The 23420-nt window shown below is 49.3% G+C and overlaps 2 protein-coding genes across 2 annotated transcripts in view; one reads left to right on the forward strand and one right to left on the reverse strand.

Annotated features, from left to right (window-relative positions):
* Positions 1–5201, reverse strand: part of UBALD1 (UBA-like domain containing 1) — a 14397-nt gene extending 9196 nt beyond the window's left edge. Inside the window, exon 1 of the mRNA XM_010578515.1 lies at positions 4923–5201. Coding sequence (XP_010576817.1) covers positions 4923–5201 — 279 coding nt within the window. The remainder of the gene's footprint in view (positions 1–4922) is intronic.
* The window catches only part of MGRN1 (mahogunin ring finger 1, E3 ubiquitin protein ligase), a 56458-nt gene continuing 38184 nt past the window's right edge, over positions 5147–23420 (forward strand). Inside the window, exons 1-4 of the mRNA XM_010578371.1 lie at positions 5147–5287; positions 13288–13406; positions 16359–16447; positions 22793–22939. Of these exons, the coding sequence (XP_010576673.1) occupies positions 5200–5287; positions 13288–13406; positions 16359–16447; positions 22793–22939 (443 nt within the window). The 5' untranslated portion in view covers positions 5147–5199. The remainder of the gene's footprint in view (positions 5288–13287; positions 13407–16358; positions 16448–22792; positions 22940–23420) is intronic.

The raw sequence follows: 23420 nt of genomic DNA on the forward strand, positions 1-23420 counted from the left end.
GCCGCCGCTGCCCTTTGGTCCCGGCGGGCGGTGGCGCGCGGCCCGCCGGTAACGTTTAACCGGAGCGGGGGGAGAAGAAGTCCCTGCAGGCCCGGAGGTGTCGTGTGTGTGTGTCCCGCCGGCCCGCGGGGGCCCCTCGCCTCGCAGCTGCCTCCGAGCAGAGCCGCCGCCGCCGCCGCCTCACAGCCCCGGGGCCTGAGTTGAGGGCGGGGGGAAACGGCGGCCCACCGGCCCCGGGCTCTCTGGCAGCGTTAATAAAAGACGGGGGGGTCGCCCGGTCCTCTCCGCAGACCTCTCCTTCGGCCAGAGAATGTCCCTGCACCCCCCTCCCGACGTAGGAGAGCCGGCAGCGGAGGAAGGTTCTGGAAGGTGCCGAGGGGCTGCCGGTGGCATGAAAGGATCCTTTGAGAGCAGGGTATTGCCATAGCAGATGAAAGCACGCAGCCAGGCGGGCACTGCTCGGCCATGCCGCAGCACCGGGGGGGAGGACACACACAATGGTGTTGCTAAGTACCAGGAAAGATAGGCAGGCATGGGCACGCGGTTGAGTGGCCGCGGGGTAATAAAGCAAGGGAAAAGCGCGGTGAGACGAAGGGAACCGCTGGCTCCACAGGGCTTGCGAAGGCTCCCAGCCTCCTCCACCTTTCCTGAGCGATTCTGGGCTCTTTCCTGCAATTCGCGTGGGGCTTAGCCTCGCCGTGAGCAGTTTGCTCGCTAACACCTCTGACCCTGGCCGGCGTTTCGCGTACTGCTGCAGATATTTCTGAGCCGTGAAGATTAACGGCTGAAGCTCAGGCAGGTCATGCGTTTGACCTGAGGGGTTTGCAAGCTCCGCTGCTCGGACACAAATTGCCCCGGTATTGTCCAAAGCTGACTGCCTGGTAACAGTCTTCAGTGTCTCCTTTAGTAACCATGCAGAGTGTTCTCGGTCTTGGAGGATGCCAGGGCCAAGAGGTTCTCCTCCTCTTTCTATGTGCGTCACTGCCTAAATCGAAGTGAGAGCACAGCTGTACGGTGGTGGCAGTGGGACACATCAAGAGGTGACTGGTCTTTTTTACAAGGTTGTGACAACCCCAAGAGGAAAGTGGCAAGAGGAGATCTGTAGCCAGCAAGGTGTAAATACAGCTGGAAAAACAAACCTCCTGAAGGATTATTTTAATCAGAGAGAACCAGACATTTTTAGAAACATTGCAGTTGGATGTTTGAAGCGAGACGGGTTGGCCCTGGCTCAGCAGGGCTTTCAGGGAGGGTTGCAAGCCCTTTGGAGCAGTGCAGTGTTTAGGGAGGCAAAGTTCATGGGCTTGCCACTCCTTCTGGTGAGGAATAACTCTGTGTGTAGTCTCCAGGGCTCCTGAACCTTGTTATTCTACACGTACCTGACAAACAAAGTGAGTGACAGCACCGGGGAGGGGACAACTGAGACAAAGCAGCTTGTTTCACTGGGTAATAAACCCCTGAACAGCTGAACTTTGGATGAGCTGCTCTGGTGAGTGGAAGGTTTGCAGGAAAACATAATTTCTTGTTTACACGGGCATGCTCATAGCTACCTCCCTGGCAGAGACATCCAAGGAGACTCCTGAAGGGCAGGTCGTGGTAGCTGGAGAAATGTGTGTGGCAGCGGGAGGGTGGGTGTCCCTCTAGCCTGTCTGCCTTGTCACCAGGCTGAAGCTCTGTGGAGTCGTGCTCCCCAGGGTTATGCTCTGGTAACTGAAGTCCAACTTCAGAACTACTTTTTCATCCACGTTTTGTAGGAAGGAGTGATGTAGTTGATGCCAGCTGGGTCTGGGACATGGTGACATGACCCTTGGTGATGGCGAGCATGCAGATGGAGTAGTAGGGAGCCCTGAGAGCCAGCAGAGGAGGTGGGCTCACAGCTGAAGGATCCCTCCTCTGTCCTGCTGCTCTTCTCCAGATTGTGCTGGAGAATGCCTCTAGGTTCACCTTTTCCTGGATGGATTTTGCCCAACAGGAAAGATGGCCGAGCTGGAAGACCGTGGCAGGAGCTGAGGCCTCCTTACCACCCCTGGGACTCTGCAGGGCCCCTGGGGGCAGGAGCCCCAGCCCAGTTTCACCCTGGTCCTCCCCAGCTTGGCTGCTCTCACTCCACACAATGATGGCACCCAGGGTTTCAGGCTCCCTCGTACCTCGTGGGAGAGTTTTCATCCTTTTGGGGGCTGTCAGGGAGGGCCTCCTGCCCTCGTGCCCTGCTGGCAGCAGCTCCGGCCCCGAGTCACCCACTCTCCTTCTCCCATGCTGCTGGCAGCAGCTCCTGCGAGGGACGGAGGAGGCAAGTGGTGTAATATCCTGCCTTTGTGTGTGCCAGTGCCCGCATCCCATGGGCTGGGTGGGGGTAAAGGAGCCGCCGTCCGCTGGAGGTGCTGCCCTTCAGCTCCACTGCTCGCTCTGGGCCCTAGGGTTTGGAGCGGAAGGGCTAAGCCCGTTCTTGGCACGCCGCTGCTATTGTAGTTGCCTGTCACATACGTCTCACCGAGCAGGGCCCTGAGGGAGATATTCTCCAGCAAAGGCCCCTGCCCTCCCAGATGACAATAACCCCCTTGGGGGCCTGACCGCTTCCTCTGAGCTCCAGAGAGCTGTGCAGCCCGGGAGGGACCTTCCCACTGGTGGAGGTTTTGCACGAACAAAAACCTCCTGCCGAGGCCGCTTCCCCAGACGCCCCGGTGCTCGGCAGTGCCAGCGTCCCACTGCTTGCCGGGACGCCGGCTCTCCTCTTGGCTTCCCCACTTAACCCGTATGGCGCCGGGCTCCCGGTGAGCAGCACAGGCAGCTGCAGAGGGAAGGTGGCTGCTTCTGTCTCCAAAAAAGCTCAGGGGACAGCTTTGGGGCAGCTGACTCCAGGCATCTCATTGGGCCAGGGAAGGGCAGGATGCTCTTGGTGCTCAGGACGTGGGAGGGAAGGGAGAGGGACCCTCATCTTCTGTCCCTGTGCAAATTCCCCTCCTCGTGCTGCCACGTGGTGCAAACACGACTCTGCTTTGCCCCTGTGCTTGTGGCCAGCTGGCTGCTGGCTGGCAGTCGGTTCCCAGCATGGCATGGGGAGATGGAGCCTCTGAGCCTTGCCATGCCAGGTCTGCTCCTGTGCCAAGTCCCAGATTGGATGCTGGTGTGCAGGGTGAGGCCACGGTGGGTAACGGGTTCACCGTGCTCAGTTTGGGGCTGCTGATGGCACATGAGCTGTTTGCATCAGTTCGCTGCTGCCAGGGTACTGCCCGGGCGCTTGTTCCCAGCACCAAGGAGCATCTCTGAGCTGCCCGTGCAGGCAGGGAGCAGTCAGGACATGCTCCGGGGCAGAGCATACCGGCTGGGCGTTGCTTTGCTGGTCAGCAGGCTCCTTTCCTCCCTCTCTGTGCAATTTCTGTCACAAGAAACTCTTGCATGGAGAGGTTGGTTGAGCAAGAGGCACCGTTGCTCCAGTGCCAGCAGGATCCTGGGGGACACAGCGGGCAGCGCCCAGGCACAGTTATTGCCAAGGCACTGCCGGGCAGAGCCCAGGTCTCCCCCGTGCCAGGTGCAGGGTAGCCGACTCTCGTGGTTTGCTGGCAGGACGTGGCCATTGCTATTTTCCTGGCTTTTCCCTGTTCTTCCCAGCCCTGCTGCACCATGGGACTCAGCAGAGCGAGGTCCGGTCTTGCTCTGTCCTCGCCACCAGCACCTGTTCCCCCCGCAGCCCGGGCCTCACACAGCCCCACCGGCGCAGAGCTGCTGTGCTTGGGGTGGCCGCAACAACTGCAAGGGTAATAACTAGCTGGAAGCATGTTTCCCCGTGGGTTTGTTTGATTATTCCCGCTGGGTGTGTTTTAGTTTGTGTTTATGACCAGCAAATTCCACCCACCACCCGTTCACTATCAGAAATTTCTCCCGTGCCGGCAGGCTTGGCTCTCTGCAGCGTCCTGTCTCCCTGTGCCCCAGCCCTCTTCCCCTGCTGATCCCCTGCCCCTGAGGCCAATTTAAGATATTTCACATGTGCCACCTTCATGTCTCCTGGGGGTCCCCAACTCCACCACTGGGAATTTGGGTTCCCAGTTCCTTTGCAGCGTGGGCCTGTCTGTAGCGTGTGTGCAGGAAGGTGCCTCCTTTAACAGGCCGAGCCGGGGGGCTCTTCCCTGCAGTTTTGCAAGATCTCGGTGTCGGAGGGGACAGGGCTCAGTGTTGGGACACTGGTGGGTGCTCTTTTGTGCCTCTTCCTCCACACCATCCTCCTGGCTGTTGCGTCATGCATGCGAGACAGCCTTCAGTCGTTCCCCGCTCTCATGTCCGAACCTCAGACGCCTCCGTGCGCTTTCCTGCGTGGATTATCAGTGAGAGGAGGAACCCAGGAGAGGTTTCCCCATGTGAGCATCACACAGTCCTGCAGCTGGGGAGGCCGATCGTCTTCCTCTGCTGCTGGCAGCGAGCCTCAGCCACGAGCAGTCACCACCTCTGAGAACTGGCCCAGATAACGAATCCCCATGCCAAACTTCCCGGGAGGTGCACGGCTGCCGCAGCCGACCCACGGGGGCTGTGGGCTCCCTGCACACCCCCATCCCGGCAGGGCCCAGCCGTGCCCGGTGGGATGCACCGCCGGCACCACGTCCTGGGCCCCGCCAGCCGGTGGGGAAAAGAGGCTGGTGGGGATGATCGCGGTGTTGCCGCACGAAGCTCTTTTCTGCAAAACAACTACCAGCAGGTTGACCGTTCCCTGGGCTGAGCAGAACAGCCTGGCCGGGCACCCTCAGCGTAATTCCGCCTCCCCGCTTTGCCTTCGCGCCGTTCGCGAGGTGCATCCCTCTGCAGGGTGTGTCCCTGGGCGTCCCCTCTGTGCGCCCCTGTGCAGCCTCCCACGGGTTTCCCCACCCACGCTGTATCCCCGGGTATTTTCCGTGACCGTGACCGCGGCCCCAGCTCCGGCCCGGGCCCCGCCTGACAGCGCTCTCTGGCGGCAGAGCGCACTCTGCGCCCCGGGGGAGGCCGTGGGGCGCGCGACTCCGCCTCCGCCTCCGCCTCCCGTCCCGTCCCGTCCCGTCCCCCCGCGGCGCCGCTGTTGGTAGGCGCCGCCGCGGTGCCTGACGGGAGCTGTAGTCGCGGGGCGGGCGGACTCGCTCTCCCGGCGTGCCCCGCGCCGCCGCCGCCGCCGTGGGTGCGGGCCGCTCGCCGCCGCGCTGCTCTGCGTCCCCCGGTCCGACCGCCCTGCCCGCCGCCGCCATGGGCTCTCTGCTCAGCCGGCGCATCGCGGGCGTGGAGGACATCGACATCCAGGCCAACTCGGCCTATCGCTACCCGCCCAAGTCCGGTGAGGGTCGCGGGGCCGCTCCCCTCAGCGCCGGGGACGGGGGCAGGGGGATGGGCCTTCGCCGGGCTCCGTGCCTCCCGCCCCCCCCCAAGGCCGCCCCGAGGGGGACAGGCGTAGCGGGGGGCGGTCCCGGGGCGGCCGGGCCGCGGGGTCCCCAGGGGAAGGGGCTGCGGGAGCGCCCGTCACCGGCGGGGGCCGAGCGGGGCCCGGGCTGGCTCTGGCTCTGGCTCTGCTCGGGGCCCTGCCCGCTCGGCTTCGGGGCCTCCCTGGTGGGGAGAGCCGATGGGTACGTTTTTTTGGGCTAAACCTATGGTATGAGGCCGTCTCGGTGCCCCGTTTGGCTGAAGTGTAAGGGTCCAGAAGGGCCCTGTGCCCTGAAACAGCTGGAGGCGTTGGTCCGTCCAGCTGTCAGTGTCCGTGGCCACCCAGCTCAGTCGCTGCCCTTTGGTCATGGTAGGTGAGCAAGGCTTTGCTTCTCTGTTCTGGAAACATGAACGCAGCAAGTCGTCAGTGTGTGGCAAGTGGGGCATCTCCTGCTGGTAAAGAGGAAGCGATGGTGGCGTTCGGTGGGGACTTGGAAGGAAAATTGGATCTGGTGGAATGTGGGATGGAAAAACTCCCACATGACAACCTTCTTTAACTGCTTAAAATGGCAGTGGTTCTCACCTAGGGGCCATTGGACTGACATGGCCTACATACATGTTTGTTTTCCAAAGAGAGATGTTCTGAAAACTTAGAGATTTGTCAGCAGTGCCACTTTTGTGAAGTTGAGATGAGCCCGTGACTCACCTTGTCCTAGACTGGCTTTTGAGATTGGCCTGGTTTAACTTGTTTAAAGAGTTTTATTTATTCTTGTCACAAAGCAAGTCATTGGGGAAATCCAGATGCTCTTTTCTCCTACAGTATCCATTTGCTTACAAATTCTTCTAAGTTTCTGTTCTACTAGGGCTCTTCCAGGCAGGGTAAAGAGTTTGCAGGCAGCAGTTCAGGTTCCCTCACTCTCGGGTACAGGTGCAGCACAGCCTTTTCGTTCAGAGACTCGAGTTCTGTGTGTGTCCGATGACTTGCTGGCTGTGACATCCTCAGGGCTGTGTGATGGAGGGAGCTAGGTCCCCCCCTTTTGTTTGGAGGGGGTGCAAGATCTTCTCAAACAGAGTCCTACCATCATTACCCCTTGACTTGTTGCAGGTTGGCCTTCAGCAAGAATGGTGGTGTGGAGGAGATGGAAGGGGGAAACCTGCCCAGAAAAATTCTTCAGCCGTGTTGGTTCTTTTAGAAAATGGAACTTGCCTTTTTAGGGGGGGGTGGGGACTAGTTTCTTGGGCTACTAGGAAAGGTAAATGTCACTGCTAGGTTACAGCAAGACTCTGCATGTCCCTTGGGTGGTTGGGGGGCTGTCCCAATGTGGGAGACTGGGCGGATGTGAGCTGCCTGCTAAACTGTAGCTATGGTACCATGGCTCCTACTGGCAATTTACAGCCTAGAGGTTGCACCTGATTTCTGTTGACACTTAGATAGGATTTTAGATATGGACTGGATTAATCATAACCACCATATGCAACGAACATTAAACTGCTTCTTTCAAATCATCATCCTGTTGTTTCTGTACTGTTGTAATTACCCGGACTAGAGTTTAACGGTGTGTTGGGTTTTAGCCAATGTGCTTGCCAAGGTAGCCCCATCGCACACATGAGGTTGAGTTTGTGTGTTCATGTGCACCCTGGAAGGGGTCTGTTGGCCTAGATGCTGCCAAAGAGTGTTCCACACGTGGTACCTCCCTTGTAAAACTGAACAGCTAATGCTTTCAAGCAGCTGATTAAAGAAAAATACTGGTATTTCCTTTAAAGGCTTTGGATACAATTAGATGCTTGGTAATTAATTTTCTGTTGCACTTGCTTGTGCTCTTTCTGAAAGCATACTGGCTTTAGGCTAGACCTTTCTCTTTGCCTTCTTCAGGTTTCTCTAACAAGGATCCTCTTGACTTCAGGAAGGGAGAAGAGCTGTTCAAGCTCAAGATCATTTTAGGCAGAAGAAGAGGTCATGAACACTTTTAAGGCGGAGGTTCAAGGAAGGTTACTAAACACCAGAACAGTAAGGGCTGTTAGGATGGCAACCCCCCCTCCCTTCTTCAGGTGGAGCATGTTCAGAAGGACACTGTCCCTTCTGGTCCTGCAATCCTAAGTGTGTTTGTCTTGGGGCTGGAAAGATTGGCTATGATTGGTACGAAGCCTGACAGTGAAGATGACTGGAAGTGAGTGTGTATGGTTTTACTTGATTTCAGGAAGCAAGCTGGAAGTCGTACAAAAAGTTCTTAGGCTAAATGGTTGCTAATTATTTCTAACTTGACACTTGCTGCGAGCCCTGTACTGCTACTGACTGCCTGACTGGAAGAAGCCAGTTTTCCATTGGCTGTGTCAGATATTTGAATGTGCACTGGAATGTTAGCCTGACACGCAGGCAGTCTCCTGGCTGCTTAGAGATTACCCCTGAAAGGCTGGAAGATGTGGTGAGAGAGAGTGTTACCTGAAGTTACCCATCCACTGGAGTCTTGTGCAGCACCAAGGGCTGTCCATCACCTTTTACGTTCTTTCCCTCTGAGTCTCTGGTTTAAGCAGATCGTGACTTACAGTGAGTGTCTGGGCAAGATGCTGCAGCTCTGGTCAGCTGCTGTCCATGGTCGGCATCGGTTTGAAGGATGCGGGTTTGCATTCTAGAGCAAATACACCACCTCACAAGAAGGACATGTTGTGTGAGGAAATAAACACAAAATAGAGGTATTCTCACTGTAATTTAAGCAGTATGTCAGCCTGCCTGTGAAAATGAACACGGTTATTTTATCAGGTTGTACCAAGTGACAGCACCTTGTTGAGTCACAGCTGGTTGCAAATGCAGTGGTGAATATTTAGTTCTCGTTTATTGACTTTTGATGTGGTTATTGCTGGTTCAGTCACATGCTCAGTGGAGGATTGAGCAGGTTGTTGTGGAATCCACCTTGGTCCTTATGAGCCAGAGTCCCTAATGAGGCATCCACAGATCATTTAACAGCTTTGTTGCAACTAGTATGCAGTTTTGTAGTTAAAAGTCCTCTGAAAACACCCTGCTTACTCCTCCAAGGCTCTGGGTATGTATTACCTGTGTTTCCCTTCCTGCATCTGGGGGGCTGAGGTTGCTGAAAAGCTGTAAGGCGACACCTGATTCCCTTCTCTACTCCTTCTTCACTGGTACCTTTTAACCTTTCTTGCTTTGTGGAGAGTGTGCTGGCATTGCAGATGCCTGACCAGTTGGAAGGGGGTTGGAGAAGTGCCCAGTTTGTACAGAAGAATTAGTGCCCCTGTGAAGTGGACTAAAAATGGGTAATCACAAGGAACAGTCATGATCTTTGCTGTGCTTCTGTGCTTGAAGCAGTAAAACAATCCGTGTTCTTGCATGCGGTCTCATGATGCCCCTATTGCTTTAGCAACCAGTGAGCAATGCACCAGTGTTTTCCGCAGCTCCTTCGTCAGCTTGTCTCTTGTTCCAGTGAGCTCATCTGCAGTGTGGAGCAGGGCAGGGAGCATGTGCCCTTGAGATAGCTTTTCTCCTCTGGAGTAGGCTCTTGAAAGAGAATTCCCTGGACATTTTTGGGAGGGAAAAAAGGAGGCAGATTATTCCTCTCTGAAGCTGAACTGCTTTGTTGTTTGGGAATGATGCTTTAATCAAAGAAAGAGCAATTTTAAATAGGGGAAGAGTACCCAGAGTTGTACCCAGTCCATCACCTTGTTCTCAGCTCATAAGCAATGTGTACTGTGACAGTGTCAAGACAGAAATACGTTCCTGTATTTCATGAATAGCTTTTGTTCCTCACCCACTCTGCAAAGCACAGCAGGGCAGTTGTCTCTGTTACTCCTGCTGTAGTTCTGTAGGGGTTTCAGCCCAACCCTGCTGGTGATGGCCACCACTGCCTGCCGTTGACTGGAGCATTCCCTTCCTGCCTTCTCCCCAGCTACTCAAGAGCACCAGACTGGAGCACTCATGGGCCACAAGCAGTTGCTTTTGCTACTTGTTTGTTGCTGGATTACATTTAACCCAGCTCGGAACCATGTTTCCATTTGCTATGTGATTGCTTTTGGCAGCCCAACAGGGATGGGCAATGAGGAAGGTGAGACGGCCTCATCCAGCCACAGTGCTGGTTCAGGCTCAGGCTGTGTCTAGGACTGTGCTGTCAATCCATCCCTCGGCATGCTGTGGTGGTGAGTGTCTGGCTGAGTAATTAAAGCAGACTCAATTTCTATCACTTCGCCATTAATTCTAATAACAGTAAGAAGCCTAAATAGTCATCTAATTGCTTTCTGTTTTATTAACATTGTACAATACAGCCCTTGTTTTGATGGGGCTACAGTTGTGCTGTTGACACTCTGCTCCTGGCTGTTGTAGGTTGTTGTGTCCCCTGCCAGCGTGTCACTCGTGCATCACATCCATGTGTTGGGTTTGCATGGTCACAGGATTAGGACGCTGGGTTAGGGAGAAATAATTATGACTGGAGCAGTCTGGTGCTTAATGCTGGTGCATTTCTGATAACAAAATTCCACCACCATGTTGGACTAAATGTCAAGTAGTTTGGTGTCATTGGATGCCTTGGAGAAGCCTGGGGTTCCAGTTTGGTTTTGTGTGGGACAAACTAACGAGTCAGACTTGGCCATTCTGGGTGTCCCAGTGGTGTTTTTCCAGCCACTGTAAAGTTTTCCACCACAACAATTTCTCTTAAACCACTGCTTGTTCTTCATCTACCTTAGCAATGTCACCCATTTGTGTTCTCTTTTATGTAATGCTCTCCTATGTTTTCTGCTGATTTACTCTGGGGAAGTAAAGCCACAGTTTTTCTTTGCTCTGGCATTTTTCTCATATTCTGTCCTTGTTTATTTGTGTATGACTCTTTCCTTGTAAGTGTGTCGCTGCATTTTTCTGGAGGATTTCTTTTTGTAGCAATTCTGTGGAGGGTTAATCCAAAGATTTTTTTGCTTTTCTTTTTTTTCCTGCCAAAGAGGATGGTGCTTAGCATCCCTCTTGTGTCCATAGCTACAGAACTCTGTGTAAAGCTGGCCTTGCAACACCTGCATAATGTAGGTCAAGGTTGTTTTATAGGCTGGGGGGACATGTAGGAACAGGGTTGAAGAGGCATGATATTCTGGCTAAAATCCTAAAGCTGTCTTTGTAATGGAGTTTGAAATAGAACCTAGAGGTGGAGCTGCAGTAGGATTTTAATGCATAGAAAATACATACAAGCATTTTAGAGACACTAAGAATCCTATCAGTCTTGTGCTAGATGTGTGGACGTCATGGTGACTGGAAAAGAGGATACCCCATTTCTTCCTTCTTGAAGTTTCTTTGTCCTTTTACTCCTTTGTATGATATTTACAGAAGTGCTTTCTGAAAGTGTTTTGTCTCCAACTTGGGCAAACTCTGAGTTGCTTGTGACAGTGGTTGAGAGGAATAATGCTTAACTTTGGTCTTACCTTGAGAGCTCTGAACTTAATGTGTTGTTGTAGCAACTGGTTTCTGAAAGCTTGCAGTAGAATATCTTTTTTTAGCTGCTAAAAACTGTGTTATAAATTTGTGAAGACAGTTTGCTGCCATCCTTGTTTGTTAGTTTTGCTGTTGAGATCTTGTGTACGTGGCGGCTTTTGTACCCATAGCAGCACTGGCAGAGCGTGGGGGTGTTCTGCTCACCAGCGTATTTCCTTCTGAGCTCCTCAGAGTGATTTTTCCTTGTGCTCTTTGTGACTAGCACTGACTAGGTTTCTTATTTGCTTGTGAAGGAAGTGCCTTTGCGAGAAAAAACCCTCCTTCACCTTGCAGGAGGTGACTTAGCAGGAAGATGAATGGAGCCTTCAGTCTGAACGTGGAATTGAAACTGTGGTTTCCAGTTAGATAAGTGCTGCTGTGTTGCAGGGGGTACTGTGTGTTTGTGAGAAATCCTAACGATTTGTTAGAGATCCCAAAGGTTGTTCTTAGTGGAGCAAAGACAGTGTGGCAGGTGCCTTGAACACACTAGTTATGCGTCTCAGTGTCGTTCTGGTTGTGTGAGAGAGACCTTTTTATCCCAAGGTGCTGTAGAGGCTGCCTGGTGATGCTCTCCTGGACAGCTGGCTCCCTGCAGGTGCAGGGTTTCAGTGGTGGTGAGCAGTCCTCGCCTGCTGGGGCTCTGCGTCCTCTGCGCATGGGACGCAGAACTTCTTCCACAGAAAAGCTCTGCTCTGAATTTTTGGAATACAGGTTTACTGAGGTGAGTTGAGCCCCAGGATGTCTTGTTCATGGGATATGAGGAAGCTGCCAGACTCTGATCCCAGATAATCAGCTGCTGTGGTACTGAGATGTCCTGCACAAGCGTTGTCTTCACAGTTAATCAGATAAAATGCTCCAAAACAGAATTCTGCTTGACCCACGTAAAATGCAAAATCTATTCCTAATCCCCAGTGTTCGTCATGCTTTTCTGAACCTTAGTATAAGCATAAACCACCACAGTGTATCTCAGGTGGAGAGGCTGTATCAAGCTAGCTGTGCTTGGAAATTGTATGCAGATTAGCTTTTTAATTTGTTGCTTCTGGGAGGGGTGGGAAGAGGTTGCCTGTCATTTGGAGCACCTACATTTTGTTGTGCTGATTCTGTAGGACAGATTCTAGGTAGATTCTGAACCTGTGCGGAAGTTGATTGTTGTATCTGGAAAGAAGGGAGTGTTTCTATAATATAAACATCTGGATGCTTGTAAGCTGAGCTCAGCAATAGCTGAGCACTACCATAATCATTAAAGCACTACCATCTGTGCAGAGTAAGGAGAGCCTTTCTTGAAGCAAAAAGGAAAAAAAGCCTTAATGGAAAAAACAGAGCCATTCATGAAAACACTTCTATTTCAGAGTAAATCATGCTTGCTCCTAGCTGGAGGGACTGCAAATCCTTCCATAATGCCTCTATAACCATTCAGATGATTAGTTACTGCTTCTGTAATGACTCGTTTTAAAACAAATTTTGTACTGTCTATGCATTGCACCTAGGGAAGCAAATGTATGTTTGGCTCAGTCCTTTCATCATGTGCATGAAAAACCCCCACTCTGAAACTTCAAGGGAAATAGCTTGGGTGGAGCCTTTTATTTTAGTTCTCTCCTGATACTTATTTCTCTGAAATTGTAACTCCTGTGAAGTTCATGTTTGAGAGTGTTTTCCTGAAGTCTTTCTAGGAGGAAGCTACATTTGTGGTGCTCTTGTACATCTGAATCAATTCAGTTGACTTTGCAGTTAATCCAGTGCTTTAGAATCCCAGTGACCTTGCACACACTTTGTCTCCTGAAATATGCACTGCAGTGCATCACCTTAAAGATGAATGAAACAAATCTGTGGTGAAGCTTTCAGAGCTGAAGTTCAGTTTAGTCAGTCCCAGGGTTTATCTCTTCCAGACATCCATGTTTCTGCATTTAACATCTGTCAATGTTATTAATTAAATTCAGCATCAAGGTGTATAGTCTCTAGAGCTCACAGTAAAGGTTTTGTGTGGTTCTCACCCTGGGATATGGGAGTGAAAGAGGGGAGGGAAGGCAAACTTTGCCACTCTGGCTGTGCAGGGCTTTGCAGTGGGGGGAAGCCTCATCCTTCTCTGAGCGGGTTGGTGGTGTTTGTGAGACTGGACTTCACACTGAAGGGTGGAGAAAAGAGGAATAATTCATCACAATTGAGCAATATTAGAAAGAGCTGACTCTTACTGCTCCCAGTCCCTCCTCTGGAAAACAAGTTACAATGGAATTATCTCCACTGTAATGATTTATTCTAGGTTGGTTTTTTTTTTTCTTTTTTTCCCTGCTTCTACTGTTGGCAGTGGCCGTCAGTAGTACAGGGAAGGAGTGAACTAGCAAGTATTTTCTCTGTCGTGCTCTTTTATACTTGTGAATTAAAAACTGCACAGACCAGCTGTTCTCTGGGAAGTGGTCATTTAGAGTTTTTTCTTTATTCCCTTGTGGTTTGTTTTTTTCTAGGAAACTACTTTGCAAGTCACTTCTTTATGGGAGGCGAGAAGTTTGACACCCCTCACCCTGAGGGCTACCTTTTTGGCGAGAACATGGATCTAAACTTCCTCGGGAATAGACCTGTTCAGGCAAGTTGCTATATGCTGTCTATTTTGCCCTTTTGTTTTCTGCCTGTTTTGGAAAATCTTGTGTAGGGCTTGTAGAGGATAGCATAGACCTAAGAGACCTTTGCTACTTGGGGAGTGTCATTCCAGGCTGAGGTGCAAGAGCGCTCCCCCACCCCATGTTCCAGCTTGCCAGCTAACATAGCTGTTCAAGATGCAAGCAGAGTTTTTCTAAGATGCCTTATTCACCTTCTAGACTTATTTTCACTTAGGGCAGAAGGAAGAAGGACAGGGATTCTGGAGCACAGATTTTGGGACTAATTCTGATTGCCTGGCTAAGCAAGTGTAAAACATGCTGCAGAGAGGAGAAGGCTGGGAAGCAGATCCACTCTCAGAGCCTGAACCTCACAGGGCTTCTGGGCACGTTGGGTGGATTCCAGCCAGTGTTCAATGCATGCTGTTCTCTGTGTAAACGAGTGGCCTGACTGAGCATAGGGCAGTGTTAAGTCAGATCTTGATATTTGGTGATTTTTTGTTTGCTTTGATGGGCTGCTCAGAAAGTCTCTCCTTTAGTTTTCCCAGTTGGAACATGGAGGTCTTTCTGGGCTCACAGGTATCTTACGAGACTGTGAAAAGCTACCTGCTCAAGTGGTTGGCTTGTTCTTTTGTTGTGAACAGGGAATAGCACAGTTGTGAGGGACAGATAGGAATTTTATGCAAGTGTTATCTTGCATCTCAGAACTTAAAAAGAACCAAAAGGTTAACAGAGTAGGAGCCTTTTGGAGATGTTTTCAGAGTGCTGGAGAGGAAAGGGAAAACTGCTGCTTGCTTTGCCAGCTATTTTCCTAGTTGTTTCTGCAGCTTCAAAACATGAAAATGAAAAATTGATGTCACGGTTCTCATCCTCAGAAAAGCTGTGACTATTAGTTAATTCATGCTGGTAGTGCTTGGAGGCAGTTCACTATCATTCCTGTTTTACAGATGGGGGAAACTGAGGCAAGGTGACTCGATGTTTGAATTGGACTAGTGACAAGCACGTTTTGCTTTCTGAGTTGTCCTCGGGCTGTGCCATTGGCCTTCTCAGCACCACAGTTAGTTAACAAGACTCTGCAGGGTAGAGCAAGGTTGAATCTGGAAAGCCCTTGTTTGAGCAGAAAGTGCAGATGAGCAACAGAATTATGAAGGAGGGACTTTAGATGGAAATGATTCTGGATGTAACAGTGCTATGCAGGCATGGGGATGCTCACCACATACCCTACGTGATGTCTGCATACAGGGCCCATGCAGGACAGTGGTTAAAAACTGACCGCTTCTCCTTTGCTCTGTGACTAGCAGCTGCACAGCACTCCAACAAAAGCCGAAGATGCAGCTGTTAGTTAAATATCCCATGTGCCTGTGGCTGTAGGAACTAACCTTGCAGAGTTAAATTGCTTGCGTGTCTCAGCCTGGGTTTCCTTGCAGACATCCCGGCACTGAATTTCATCATTTCTTCAGAGGGGAGTGGGTGAGAATGCTATTAACACAGTGGGATGTTTGCCAAATAGGTTTAAGAGAGGGAGGCTGTTGTGGTATATAGTTTGCCTATGTAAAGTTAATGCCCTTTGGCAGCTCTGATTAATTTTCAAGGAAGAAAACCACTTGAACACAGAGCAGCAAAACTGCTTTCAGTACATGGGCCAAGTTCTCACTCTGGAGTAACTGACGTCTTGACTGCTCTGTGTAGAGCAGTGCTACCAACCACAGTACCGAGCAGTCAGGGTGCAAGGAAAGTAGTTGCTGCTGCCCTGTGAATTCTCTGCTGCCTGTGGCTGTGGCATGGGGTCTTCTGTGGCATTCTCCTGTTGGTCAGGAAACAGCATGTTTTCCCTCGGGCTTTGGCTATTGCCCCACCAATACATTTCTGTGGCCTGAGGGGACAACACTGAAGGGTTGTGTCCAGGAGCTGCCCTGAAGTTCAGCTGCATTGGCTTCCTGTTTAGCAGACTCCTCATTTCTAAGGAAACATGTATATTGGTGGTCTCTGGTACTTCTGCTCCACGTCAGTCACTCTCTACACCACTGCAGGGCACCTGGTAGACGTGTTTTTGAAGGACCCCAACTCTAATGAGGCTGTGTGGTGGCACTGTTGCTGGATACATTCAGGGTAACCTTCTGCCTGAAAACCTGTCCTGTAGTTCTGTACCGTTGTGTCGTGCCATTGCTCTGACTTGGAGCATGGCTGTGGTTCTGGTCTGAGCACCTATCAAATTTGGCAGTTGTGTGAGTGGATGTTTCAGTTTCAGACTTAGCCCAGCAGATGGGAGATCCAGCAGGCAGGACTGCAGCTGTACAGGTTGCAGTCACCACAGTAAGCAGTTTCCTTTGCATTTCTTGCTGGAGATTCTGTGACCAGTAAGAATTATAGTCTGAAGCATTATCGTCCTTTATTTAAAAGACAATCTGTGAGAGAAGGTCTCTTGACTGACTGTAGAATAGAATGAGGCCCCCTATCCCCGTCTCTTTCTTTTCCAGAACATTTGCCCCATTGTTTCAGAATAAAAAGAGCTTCCCCCAGTAATCCAGGGCTTCAGCATGCTGATTAGCAGTCAAGTCACTGTTTGCATGCTGTAACACACATGAAAGAGCTGCATTTCTTCTGCTCAAGCTGGAGGTGGTTTCTTTAGTGGAAATAAAAGCTTGTGAGAGCAAGGCTTTCCAGACTGAGAATTCAGGGTGCAGAAAAAGAGCTTGTGAAAATGCCCTTTCTTAAAGTGCATGCTCCCAGTATGAGCTATTGCTGAGCCAGAGCAGGATTTTCACCCTGAAACATGCTTGATTTATCTGTAAATAGAATTCTCTATTACTGTTCCTTGTGGCTCTTGTACTGAGTACCCTTAAAGGTAGATGTTTCTTGGTTTGGATAAATAGTATGCTAGGTAACATGCTGCTACCTTTTATAGTATAATAATAGGAGAATTATTTGCCTTTTTGTTCCAGTTTCCCTATGTAACTCCAGCTCCACATGAGCCAGTGAAGACACTGAGAAGTTTGGTGAATATCCGCAAAGACTCTCTCCGACTTGTGAGGTACTGTTATTGCCTGAACCTTTCCTTTTATTCAACCCAGCGATCTGTCATCCAGAGCCAAAATGTATTTGATAAGGTTTTGGAGAAATAGCTGAATTCCAGATCCTTGTTGCTAGTTATGTCTAGAGGTTTCTGTGTTCCCTTGTGATCAGAGCTTTTCATGTGGTTTATATGCTCCTTATCCCTAGACTTGAGCAATCTGTGTTTCCAAACAGGACCAGTGATGTATCTGTCTCTACAGGACAGACTAGAGTTGTAAACAAACCCATGAAATCATTAGCTTGAATGGAAGATATTAGTCAGGTCAATAAACCCTACAGACAGATTCCTTTCTGCATTCCAGTGCAAGAAGAAGCCAGAAAGTAGCTGATTCTGGTGCAAGTCATAGGCCAGGAAGACTGATTGGTCTTGAGTGAAACTTCCTCAGGTTTCTCCTGCTGCCAAGATAAAGTTTGGTCCTAGTGTTGTGCATTCGTTTGGATGGCTTGTGTCCCATGCATAGGGGAAGGAGGTCTGGATAATCATGGAGATCTGTTACCTCTCACTGCTCTACGGTGAGATCTAAACCAGCACTTAGCTGGATTAAATGCAATAGCTAACACTTCGACCTGCAGCTGCCCTCTTTCAAGCAGATAGCTGAAGTGCAGGGGCCCAGCATACAGTGCTTTTGTTTTGGTCTGAGTGACCAGGCAGATGTCCAAGCAGAGCATTTCTCAAAGATCCTTGAGTCGCTCTGAATTCTGCGTTTCAGGCTGCAGTACTGGCAGGGGGCCAGGTTCAACTCTCAGCCACAGTGGTTCTGAGAGCATGGCGTAACATAAGTAATTTGAGTCATAACCACACAAAACCCTCAGTTTGTTTTTGTGTGAAAACTGAAGGTTGTTTGTTTTGTTTTGTTTTGTTTTTTTAAATGAGCAATACCTGTGGCTTCAAAACTGATTGAATAGGAAAAGAGGGAAGAACTTCTGAAAAAGTAACCATTGGTGAACTGCTCTGAATGCTGTCTGGCTTTTTCGTAGAATCATAGAATGGTTTGGGTTGCAAGGGACCTTAAAGATCATCTAGTTCCAACACCCTGCCATGGGCAGGGACACCTTCCACTAGACCAGGTTGCTCAAAGCCCCATCCAGCCTGGCCATGAACACTTCCAGGGATGGGGCATAAAGCTACAGCTAAAGGGTAAAGTACTTCTCTAGGAAAGTCTTGCTTTCCTCCCACACTTGCTGTGGAAAGGGTATCTTGTTCTCCTTGCAGGCATCCATGTAAACAGTGTAACATCTCTCAGAAGCCAAGTGGGAAGTGGCTTTTTCACTGGGAGAGGCCTTCCTGTGAATGCAGCAGTTGGTGGGGTTTAGTACATATAGTTGTCATTCTGCTTTCTGTGGTTGCACGTCCTGTACCCCCAAGCAGAGTTGCAGCTGTGGACTATTTGAAATGTAGTGTCCATGCACCTTGACAGTGTCTAGGTTTGCATCTGTTTAATTCCTGGTACTATCGGTTCTTTCTCTGCCTCATGAGCTCTCACAGGCTGTTGTGCTGCTGCTGCTGTGTTAGTGCTGATGACAACATTGCCAACATTACTCTATTTAATTTTGTACTGATGTAGACCCAAAATGAGATTTTAATTGCCAGTCCCCAAGGGCACATTCTGTCCTGTGCTTTTCTACTGTTCTGGACTAGAGGCTTTTCCTTTCTCCCTATGTGCACGTAAAGACACTTTGTGCCCTCTCCAGCTTGGCTAATTCGCAACCAGTGGTTGAGGTTTGCACATTCTTTCCAGAGCTAGTTAAGTTTAATTTACCACCTCCTTCACCAAATACAAAGAGACTGAGCCAAGTGTCTAGGTGTAAAGTAGGTTCTGATGGTAAAGTCCTCACAAGCTTTTTGGTTTTCCTTGTGTTTAATTGAAAGTTCCTTGTTCATCTGTGAAGAGGGTGTTGATTCATAATGTGGAGTGTAGGGCTTTATGGAGGAATATGAGGAAATATCCACTCTGGTCTTCCTGCCTGGCTCTGACCAGTCAAAATTCTGAGCTTTGCCAAATGCCAAATATTTACAGCGCTTTGGAGAGAAGCAATAAACCTGTGGATATTGGTTTTGAAGTTCTGAGTCTTCGACTCCTCGTGTGAGTGCTTGATTTCTAGCAGTATGAGACTCTGAACCTCAGAGGAGGGTAGCATGAGTTTTGCTGTTAACCACTAACAGAAAAAGACTGCCTCATGTCTGTCTTGTGTCCCTCTTTTGGCCCTGGATTGGAAGCTTTATTTCAGAACTGAAGTACCTGATAGGCTGGTACTGGCTGTTTACTCTTACCTTGAGAGCATTTCCAGTTGCAGGAGGAAGATCAACTCCTGAGGCAATGTGTTTCATGGAAAAGTTGCATCCTGGGACAGCCTCTGCTTCAGCATGGGCTTTGGGTAGCATCATGAAACAAAAGTGCTGAAGGAATCAGCAGCTATAGTGGTTTGAGAATGTGTCTGAAACAGCAGCAATATCATGGAGAATAGTGAGACCAGCGAGCATTTTGGATGAGGGCCTGAGAGGGAGGCGGATGATAGGGACTGAGGGGAGAGAGGTGAGTTGCTGTGAGTGAGAGAAGGGAAATCACTTCTCTTCCTTCTCCAGCACGGTGGGGCTGACCTTGATCCTTGGAGCTGTTCATCCTGTGGTGGAGGTGGTGATGGTGAGGGTGCTGGGACTGCCTGCCTGCAGCCCTGGATAGCATTAAACTGTGTACAGGTCTCTGCAGAACCCCCAAACAGGAAAGCCTCCATTTGACGATGATCTGCCCCCATGAAAGTCACTGCTGACATAGATGTCAGCTAGTTCTCACTTCATTTAATGCCTGCTCTAACACTATTGTAATGCGTATCTAAGTCAAGCAATACTTAGCATTTATCCTGCATGTCTACCAAGTTGTTGGTCAAACTTTTTAACCTCCTCAAAGGATGAAATTGGGTTTGCCTCGACCTATTTCTGTAAAATTGTAATGGCTGCTGTTAATTATATTTTTATCTTTCAATTCTTTAACAGACAAACAAAAAGTTCCAGCATTTCCGTTGTTTTATCCAGAAGTGATGTCAGACCAAGTGGCCTCAGCTCCCTTGGTCATCCTGCTTTGCCTTTTTCATCATAACGTTGGATCAGCTATTTGTTCTCAAAGGTGGTCAGTCTCTTCTGCTCTATACACTGATTGTGGAGGCTATGTGATTAACTTGTGTGCATGACCAAAAAGGCACACCTAGCAAAGTCACTGGTTTCTAAATTTGTGCATGCATCTGTGGCCACCTCACATCAACACTGTCTGTAGGGCTTGACTAAATGTATGCTGTAAACTTCAAGTGCAGGTGGAGACAGAAGAGCTCTTGAACCACCTGAACCACTCCTGAACTGCCTCTTTTGTCTGCCACTTCTGTTGCAAAGAAAGAAGGAATGCAAAAGGTGTGACTTTGTCTTGTTACTCCCCTGAAGCTACATCCCACCATTCCTGCACCTTAAGGTGGAACATGAGATGCCTCTGCCTCTCAAAGTATGCACCAAAGTAATCCGTGCTTGTTCCTTGGTCCAGCTACCAGCTGGCATAGCTGCTTATGCAGTCTTTTCTCACCTGAACTCCTTGCTATGTGGCAGGCGATTTTATTAATCTCCAGTGCCAGGCATGTTGCAACATGAAGATGTGTACACAGCCTTGCTGTAACTGTTGCCATTTAGGCACATATACCTTGCTCCCCGCTCAAGTGATGCTGTTCCAGGCAGACAGGGCTCTGACTCTCCTACTTTCCAGCAGATGCATCCTCCAGAAACCTTCTCTCCCGGCACTGCAGTTGTTAGTGGCCCCTCAGTGGTTTCCCAGGGCAACAGATCTATTCTAGTCTAGGTTTAACCCCTTTTCTTCTTGAAAGGATGGAAGCGCATTCTGAGTGCTGGCAGGGAGGTGCAGAGGTGAAGTTGGGAGCAGGAGGGTGATCTGGGAGCCCATACGCTTTTTGTGACTTCACTGAGAGGATGAAACAGGCAATGGTTTTACTAATGACATGTTGCTTTTGTGTGATCTGCCCCCACCTCCAGGTCTCCCACCTCCTTACTTGGGTCTGTTACAGGTATCTAGATCTGTGTGGTCAATCTGTAACTCATGCATGTGTCAGGCACCTCTATTTTAATACCTACCTATATATGCAGGGAGTGTAGGTCTATGAAGTAGCTTTCATAGGTGCTTGCCTGGAAAGGGTGCTGGTTCTCCCCCACCCTACTACTTCTGGAAGAAGTGGCAAGTGTATTGTAGCCTGGATACTTTGCTGCCCACCTCAGATCAATGGAGGGCAGCGCAGCAAGTGATAATTTGCAGAAGCTTGTGCTGCTGCTTTCTTGAACACACACGACGCTTGTGAGTGGATTGTTGCCATCTGTGTTCTTGGGTCAGTCCAGCACAAAATGTTGATGCTACCACTGTGTTTTCTAGGCAAACCTGCCCTGCTGGCTAGAGTGTTTCTTGTTTACAGCCTTCAAGTGCCATGATTTTATTCTTTGAATACAACTAGCTTGTGTGAAAATACTGTCTTGCTCTATACGGTATATTGTATCCAGGCTGCTGCAGATGTTCAAACTCTTAGTGCTTGGGATTTGTCTTTTTTATACTGGCATGTTGGGTGCATTCTAGTTTGATTTGCTGTTCTGACCTAGGTGAACCTCTGGCAAAAGTCTTGTTTGGAGTGCTCCAAGTCCTTCAGACAGGAATGCAAGTGTATGCTATAGTGATTCACTAGGGTTACATTAGTACAAGTATGTGTGTTAGGTATTTGATTATACTGCTCTTAAATTTTATTTTGCACTTTCTGTATTAAATTGCTGAAGCTGAACATTTCATCCTTGTTTAGTGTAGTGTTAAGTAAAATTCATGCTGGAGCTGTCTTAATTAGGCAGCAGTTACTACATCTCAGTGAACTCAGTAAATAAGGATTCCCTTGACAATTTTTAGATTGAATTATGAAGGTATGCCTAGCCCATTTCTGAGTATTTTCAACAGTGCAGCATACTCATCGAGGCTGTTTAATGAAGGGAGAGGCCGACTGATACTGTGAAGTCAGAGACAGTGCCAAGCTTTTTCTGAATAGTTTAACTGCTTGGCTTTGACCCAGGCATCATGGCAATTAAGGTAATACTGATAGACAAGTGAGGCTGGAGCTGGGTGGCAAGTCACGTAGCGGTGTACACCTCTCAAAGGCAACCTGCTGCATTCACCATTCCTACACAGTGCGTGAACTAACGGTGGTACCTACAGCCATAGGATTACAGTGGGATTTGAATTTACGTATGAGAATCTGTTTCTGCCCTGTGAGTGAATCACGTCCATTGTGTCCATCACTTTCCACTTCAAGGCAGGGGAGATCTTTTCATGGTGTGTTGTGTTGGCTGCTTGTTCCAGGATCTGCCGGTCTCCCTGGCCACTCTGGCATGCCATAACTGACTGCTCATCTACGCCTTAGCTCACTGCCATGGAGCTTGCTTCGTACCACTTTCTTCACCGGACTTTTTACCTGCCTTTTCCAGCAGTAGGGAGAAGGAGTAGTACTGGGCAGTGGTGATCACAGAGTGGGATCCAGCTGTACCATAGTCCACAGCCAAGTTAGGACTCACCTTTGTTAACTGAAATAACTTCTAAACTCGTTCTTGTATTGGTTATTATGCGTCTGTTACGCAGTTGAATGTGTTAGGTTTTGTTCATACAATAAAGGTGTACAAGCTTCAGTCATTAGCAGCATCAAAGGTTTAGTTGATGATTTGTACATTTAAAGGTATTTGAAGTTCCTATATTTGGATGCTTTCTGATCTGAATATCATTATCTGTGTGATACTGGAAGTACCTTTTGTTGAACTTAAGGAGTTCTTTGTGTTACAGAAACCTTGTTTTTTGCTTGTCATGCACCATTTCATTTGCAGAGTTAAAAGAATTTGGCTTTAGATTTCTCAGGCCCATGCAGGATTTCTTTAGCCCAAATACTGAGCCTAATGTGAAGATTTAAAAGGAAGGAGAATGTTTCTTCTGAGGGTTTGATATTCAAGAGTTCACTTTCTTGTCTCATTCTGTGTCCTGGCACTGTAAGGCTGGGTGAGATCCCTCAACCTTGTTGCTATAAACCTATAATTCGCTTTAATAACTTCAGTCAAATCTTGGAAGAACCTTCCTCAGAGGAAAGAATGGAAATCTCCTGGGAAGCCCCAGGTGGAAACCCATGGTGCCTTGACTGCCCAGAACACCTAGATTGGAGTACTCTTGTTCTGATTTCCAGAGTGATCTTGATAATATCTCTCAAATATACATTCTAATCCTCTGGCATTGTCTTTCAGGTATAAAGATGATGTTGACAGTCCCACTGAGGAGAATGGGAAGCAGAAAGTCCTGTACAGCCTGGAGTTCACATTTGATGCGGATGCCCGTGTTGCCATCACAATCTACTGCCAGGCTACAGAAGAGTTTGTTGGTGGCATGGCAGTGTAAGTCCTGGGCTTGTGGGTGCGTGGAGGGGCACAGGACCTGTCAGGTGATGAGCCTGTCAGACATCTCTCATTAATCACCCCCAAGGGCAGTGCTGCCACAGATGGTGGAGAGGGAAATCTCTTCTTTTTCTGTTTTGTTTTATATATTCTGATAGTTTTGAACATTACTTTCACTTCCCTCCCCCACATAGCCAATATCCTCTCTTGTTCCCTTTTTGGTTTGTTTTTTGGGTGTGGGGAAGCCATTCTGTGTGCAACAAAGGAGAGGAACTCACAGCTGTATCCTTGGTCAGCAAGATGTTCTATGAAATGAAAAAAACAACCACCTCTCCCTTCAAATACTACCTGTTTTTTTCCAGATCACCTAACTCACTGAATTTCTGTGTTCCCTGTGACAGGAACATCTGGGCCACCAAAGTAAAGTTCAGTCTAACATTTACACAGCAAGTCTGTGGAATTGAGGCCCACCCAAGGCCCC

The sequence above is a fragment of the Haliaeetus leucocephalus genome, unplaced genomic scaffold, assembly GCF_000737465.1.
Source record: "Haliaeetus leucocephalus isolate CR32 unplaced genomic scaffold, Haliaeetus_leucocephalus-4.0 Scaffold636, whole genome shotgun sequence".
Classification (NCBI taxonomy): Eukaryota; Metazoa; Chordata; class Aves; order Accipitriformes; family Accipitridae; genus Haliaeetus; species Haliaeetus leucocephalus.